Source organism: Centruroides sculpturatus, unplaced genomic scaffold (assembly GCF_000671375.1).
Source record: "Centruroides sculpturatus isolate CEXI.00-Female unplaced genomic scaffold, Cexi_2.0 scaffold89, whole genome shotgun sequence".
Taxonomy (NCBI): Eukaryota; Metazoa; Arthropoda; class Arachnida; order Scorpiones; family Buthidae; genus Centruroides; species Centruroides sculpturatus.
This window is the reverse complement of record NW_019384460.1, coordinates 166,718-173,760: the sequence shown is the minus strand read 5'-3', so window position 1 is coordinate 173,760 and position 7,043 is coordinate 166,718. Positions and strand designations below refer to the sequence as shown.

Genomic DNA, 7,043 nt, shown 5'->3' with positions numbered 1-7,043 from the left:
AATTATATCTCATACGTATTAAATGTTTATTTTATAGATTTTTCTATGGTTAAATTCGATAAAGTGATTTGATTTACATCACTAATGAAACGAATTTCAATTAAGAATCGTATCTCAGGATTTTCGATAAAAATTTATCATCAGAGGCTAATTTAGCTAATTTTCAAAGGCTCATTTATGTTAACGGAGGCTTTTAAAGGATAAAAAAGTAATCTTTTTTTACGAGTCTAGTATTAATTTGTTGATCGAAGGTATATTGTAACCCTTTGGGTGTCGATGCTAATAAATTTTACCAGTTTCCTGAAACGAAACAATAGAAGTGCAGGAAAAGATAATACCGAAGCGGGACTATCCTTCCTGCAAGTACTCCAGGGGGTCGTCACGTGATAAATGACATCCGGTGAAATGGCTCTCATCAAGGAGAATAACATTAAATAAACATTTATTCAGTGATAAATGCCGCATAGTTATTCTGAGACTTAACAACGTCATTATATTTGATCAGCAAATCCATAAAAGTTAGATTTGTTCAACTTTGCTTATCTTCTCGGATATATTTTCTAAGAAATACTCTATACATCTTTATAGATGTTTCATTTCTAAAATAAAAAATTTAGATTATAAATTATTTTGTAAACTGCCAGATATGAAACTAAACCAATGTTTTTATTTAAGTTTTTACTCTCAATTGAAAAATTACAGTTCGTTAGAAAAGTTTTATAAAAGTGAAGTGACTTGATAATCATATTTGATTATCATAACTTTATTTTACAATCAAGCTTGTTACTTTTTACGATAGTTTCGCTCTTTAATTTGAAAGAGTTAAAAACTAAATACCTGAAGCAACCAAGCGTTAAATTAAAGATCGCCTCCAATGAATTAGTTGAAAGTTTTTTTTTTCCATTCATTTTTCTCTGCTATTATCGTATGACTTTTTGTGCAAAGGTCATATGTATTTTGTCGCCAATGTATAAAACTTTCTAAAATAAGTATTCTTAGATCGCTTTTAATCCAATTTTCTTTATCCTCAAGCTTCAAAAAGTTTCTTGTTATCTTTAAATTGATTTTTTAAAATTACATGTTAAATAATGAAAATATTTGGACATTATCCATCTAAACATAAAGCCAATAGTTAGCAATATCATTAGAATTTATTTATTTACTAATGAAACCATTATATTTAACATTTTATACATTGTGGGTTTCTGCAATAGCTGATGGTGGCATCTATATAATCAGCAATTTAACTGTGAAGACTCCTGAGCCTTAGATCATAATCTATTATTGGTATCTATCTAGAATAGCTAGAGGCATGCTATCATGGCCTCTTGGCCATATGGAGGTTGTAGACCAGTGTTTCTCAAACTCTAACGAATCATCGCCCCCTTCAATAAAACTGTTACGTAGTATTGCCCCCTTCACTACAAAATTCTGATGCCGAGGGACAACGCTAACGCCAAATGCGTACTGCATTGAATAGACTAGTGATTAGTATAATGTTATTTGTTTAATTATTGTACGATATAATGAATAAAATATCTAATTATTCTTAACATAATGTTTTACTATATCGCCCAGNTTGAAACTTTACTTAATTTTATTAATAAAATTAGATCCATATATAAAAATACTTCTTAATTAACTTGAGTAAATCTTGGCATTATATTGCAAATTATAAGAAATTAAATGAAAAATAAAGCATCTTTGGGATTTTAACATTGAAGAAAGGTTTACTTTTTATTTAATGAATATTTATTTTGGTGTTGATCTGCAGTATCTTTGAAATTATAAAAAATAAAAACTACTACTTCATATATCCAGATATTTATTTTACTTTAAAATAAACATTTTCAAAATGTCTCAGTCTTAGCTTATAGATAGGATGTTATATTGTTATCTGAAGAAACAGTTTAAATTTCTTATAATTTTCTCAATTTTTATATATATAAGTTGAAATGAATCTTCAAAAACCCTGCAAAATATAGCAATATGTTGATTTAACAAATATTTCACTTTTTTAAAACTATCTTCAGGTTCAGACTTATATTCTGACTTAGATTAATTATATATATATATATAAAATTTAAACTTAATTCACTCCATAAATTGAACATAATTTAAATATTAAATATATTTGTAAATTTTTAATGTAAATAAGTATTATAGTTTAATAAAAATAAGTCAATATAGCCATAATTACAATAAGTATAAATATTAATATTTCAACAACATATCCAGAATAAAATATGAAAGTCACAGATTATTCAATGTATAAATTTATTTATTTCTTTATATTTTATTTTATTTCTTACAATTATGGTGATGTCAATAGACAGATGATAGCCTCCCCCAATAAAACTAAATGAAGATATTACCTATTATTAAAATAGGAAATTTTCTTTTTGTCAAGATAGTCTTATTTTCATATCTTATAATTTTAATGTTTAAAAAATTTATATGAAATATCATTAAAAACATTTACATATTTTAATTTTTAATGTAAAAATAAAAATTTTACATTAAAAATTTTAATTAAAAAATTTAAATGATTATGAAAACGTTAATTATACATAAGATTTGATTTAATAAATTTTAAAAAGCCTTAAAAATGAACATTTAAATATTATTTAATTTTTTTAATATAAATAACTTGACAAATAATACATTTAAAAGAATTTAAAAAAAAAAATTTCTGACAATCTGTTATTAATGAAACAAATTTAAAGAAATGTTTTGCATCATCTAACAATTGTTTAACTTTAGTTATAATATTAAAAAAATTTTTCAAGATATTATATACATTTATTTTTACAATAAATAACAAAACATAATAATCTTCTATCAGAGAATATTTGCTAAGAATATTTTTATCATTTAAAATTTTAAATTCAATCAAAGTGACAATATAAAATCCTTCTTAGGAAAAAATCAATAGAATAAACAAACTTTTCTGTTCAAGTATGAGAAAAGAATTTATATTGAAATATTATATTTATTTTCTTATTTGAGACGTAAATTGAACAAAAAAATTATTAGATAAGCACACTTTTTTTGATACATCTTACATGATTTTCTATGAAAAATAATCCAATTTCAATTTAAAATCATCATCATCATCTTACCAGTTTATCATATTTAATATTTATTGCATTTAAAATGTTTCCATAATTGGTTCAATTGGTAATAACACTTTATTTTTTAATCTTCTTATACAGTTGAAAAGAATTGATAAGTTGTTTATTGGATTAGAAAAATGAAACTAATTCATTGCCACTGCAATCAACGGGGATATATTTTCATCATTTTAAAGCAAAAATAAAATAAAAATTCATCTAAAATCACTCATTTAATTTAATATTTTAAAAAGTTTCTTGTTTATTTCAAACTTGGTTTACACAATACAAAAAAATACACATTGAAATAAATTATTTTGATTTAAATATTCATAAAATGACTAGGAATGTAAGAATTTAATAAAAAATATTTAAATACTGTATACAACATAAATGCCTTTTTTTTTTTCTTTCTTTTTTTAAAGTTAGCAATGGATACAATAATTTTAACAGATCAACAACATTGATTCTCAACAAGATATTTTACATTATACAAGATTTTATTGAGTCACATCTGCTTACTTAGTAATTGATTAAACAAATTTATTTTTCCCAATACTGATAGTTGGAAATACAAACTAATTAGTAAATTTAAAGAAAAGTTTATTTGTGCAATTCTTGATTAAAAATTTATATTGATTAATAAATCAAAATTTATATCAATGTAATATAAGGAACATTTTTTTTTTCTACTGGAAATTACTTCCTAACTTCATACTGTAATAAGGTGATGTTGTTCCAATCAGAAAAACATGACTAGTTTTCCAAATAAACCTGAAAAATAAAAAGGAAAACTAATCAGAATACTTGGATATTAAAAATTTTACAAAAAATTTTTATTAAAATCTATGTATATGCTGTAAACATAATATAATATTGGACAAATATGACTGATGATATCTGAAGCCAAATTTACAGTCATGTATTTCTATATGATCCATAAAAGTTCTACTGAGCATAGAAAGTTACAATACATTAAACAATGCAATTTAACCCTTCATTCTTTAAAACAAGGACATAATATTTTATAAATTAAAATAAGATAAAAACAGACATTTGAATATCTAAATAAAAATAGAATCTAAAAAATTTTGATATTTTTAACAAAAATTAGAAACAAGTTTTTATTTTAATAAATTTTTAATTTTGATAAATAAGATAATATTTAAAAAATAAGCAATGTAATCAAGTTAATCTTATCCTTAAATATTACTCGACATCGCTTTCTATAATAAAATTACAAAGTTAATGAATTCAAAGTATTTAGAATAAATTATTATTTAATTTTTTATACCGTAATTAATTAATTACTTGACATTTGTTCATTAATACAGCTGTCCCTTGATAGTCCGACGTTTTGTAATCCGACATGCTCAGTAGTCCGACGCATCTCCCGTCAAGGTACCCGTCCCCGTTACGTGTCTGCTTGCATAGAAGCATGTCGCAACGTGAATCTCCCCACCCAATTCTTACACGATGACACACATTTCGTGTTTTCCGTGAGTTCTGTTCGAACAGTTGGAGTAGGGAATATTGTAGCCTACTGCTAGCAAAACAATGCCAAATATGTAATCACTTTCGGTAATCCGAATACTTTTGGTAATCCGATACCCCTTTGATCCCATATCTGTCGGATTATCAAGGAACAGCTGTATATTTATGATTGCTACTTTCAAGTGAGAACTACAATGTTAAATCAGCATTTTTTCAATCTACTTAACATATTATACAAATGACAAACACTGTACAATATTATTCCTGATTTCTCTAGAAGTTCACCATCCAACAGTTCAGATATGCTGAATAAGAAAACAATTTTGAAATGTTTCTTTTAAAAAAAATTAAACTTTTATGTTATTACATTTAAAAGAAAAAACGTTGATATAAATTATTTATATAAACATATACATAAGTATATTCTTGTTTAATAAATAATAAATTTATTGATAATAATAAAACTCATTTCATTAACTTTCTCACTATAATATTAAATCAAATATTGTATTTGAAGTAATTTCATTTCATTTTAAAGTATATAAAAATAGCGTTTTGATCTCGAAATAAAGTTTAAAAAAGAAGAAAAAAAAAAAAAAAAAAAAAAAAAGAATGGACAAGCAATCAACAAGATGATTTTGCTATAGAATCAATCAACGTAATATCAAAGAAGAAAATGTCTTCCAACTTGTTTACGACTGGATCGAGTGTACGATTTCTTCTAAACAATTGCCAATTTTAATCATAGGGGAAGAAGTAACTTTTCTTTCATTTTCTTCTTTCCCGATTAAAAGGCATCGAATTAATCAAAACCAACCGTGATTACATAATTATTCTCGTTATGCTAACTCCTAACTTTAGTGTTTTAGAAACTTTAGAATTGTTACGTTGTCGTTAGTAGTTAAGATATATTAGAGTAGCGCGACTTGGATATCAAGTTACGGTCGTTGCTACTGTAACGAATACAATACAAAAGTGAATATAACGAGCTCTAATCAACTTCTATTATCTCCATTACTTAATTAAAACATTAGTAACAACAATTAACAATAACCTGACGTGAAAAGTCTAAAGTGCCATTATATTTACAGTAGCTAAGCTTAATACTTGTACAAAATTCTACTAAATTTTTATGCATACGTCAAGAATTTAAATAGAATAGCATTTAAAGAATCTAAATGATTTTCCAGAATCAATATCATTTATAATTTTGATAATTTATAATGAAGCAATTTAAGAAATCTCTCTTTTTAACGATACTTTTAAGTATCTGGTTACGTCTTATTCGTATATTGCTCTAACATTAATTTGCATTGCGCGATTAATGGAGAGAGAAAAGAAAAAAGAAAGCAAATTATCAATATAAGTTATGTAAATTTTACACATTACTGTAAATGTTTTTATCAAAATGGTTCTCGACACTCAGAAAGTAAGTTAATTACAATTATGAATGAGTTATATAACTCATTAAAAAACATTTAAGTTATATAATAACATAACTATTGTTCACGAACAATTAATGATAAATGTTAACCTATATTATATAATGGAGTAGAAAATATTACAATGGTAACCTTAAGTATTAAATAAATACACACAACATACTTTGTTTCCAAGGATTATTATAATCATTTACACTTAATCTTTCAGAAAATTTCAATACAAATAAGATAAATTCCGCAATTCTTTACCTTCGATAAAACGAGCAATTTTTTATTATTTAACTGGGTAACAAGAGTGTTATCTATAACTGTTAAATAGTTCATAAAAAGTCGATGATCATGCTACACAGTTCAGAAAATTAAATGATAAACTAATGAAAATTAATAAATTTTTAATAAAATAGCTGATTTCTTACGGGCTATAAAAATAAATGAGAAAAATGTAAAAAAAAAACTATTAAAAAAATCAAAGTGAAAGTTGTTCACGAAACATTGATTTTTATAACATCATTTTATAAAATAATATAAAACTAAAAAAGGATTTTATTTAATTTTATACCACCCGTTTTGGATATTTTATTGTTAAAATAAGAAAATATAATCTACAATGAAGTGTTTTAAAAATCAGTTATCACCACTAATTCGATTAGCAAACTGGATGATATTATGAACAGACAAACCGACTTATTTTAAAAAATAACGCTGATAGAAGAGCATCTTGAAATGTTTTATAAGCATCGATATGGATCTGTTTACAATTTTTCCTCATCAAAATGTTTTGAGGAGGTAATCAGAAAAGCAACTGAATTTATAAATCATTATCCGTACATTATTTATAGATGAATGAATATTAAGTAGTTATAATTACCCGTAGAATAATTTTTATTAAAAACTTTCTACAATTAGTGATCACAATCCTTGCCCTAACCTTTATGCCATGCCCCCAAGAAATGGGCTCTATCTCCTCTCATACTACGAAAGGGTGTATAAAGAA

At 24.6% G+C, this 7,043-nt stretch overlaps 1 protein-coding gene across 1 annotated transcript in view; it reads right to left on the bottom strand.

The window, feature by feature from the left end:
- Window positions 1–3,350: 3,350 nt before the first annotated feature.
- LOC111620824 overlaps window positions 3,351–7,043 on the bottom strand; it is a 43,517-nt gene continuing 39,824 nt past the window's right edge. Inside the window, exon 4 of the mRNA XM_023362816.1 lies at window positions 3,351–3,887. Coding sequence (XP_023218584.1) covers window positions 3,803–3,887 — 85 coding nt within the window. The 3' untranslated portion in view covers window positions 3,351–3,802. The remainder of the gene's footprint in view (window positions 3,888–7,043) is intronic.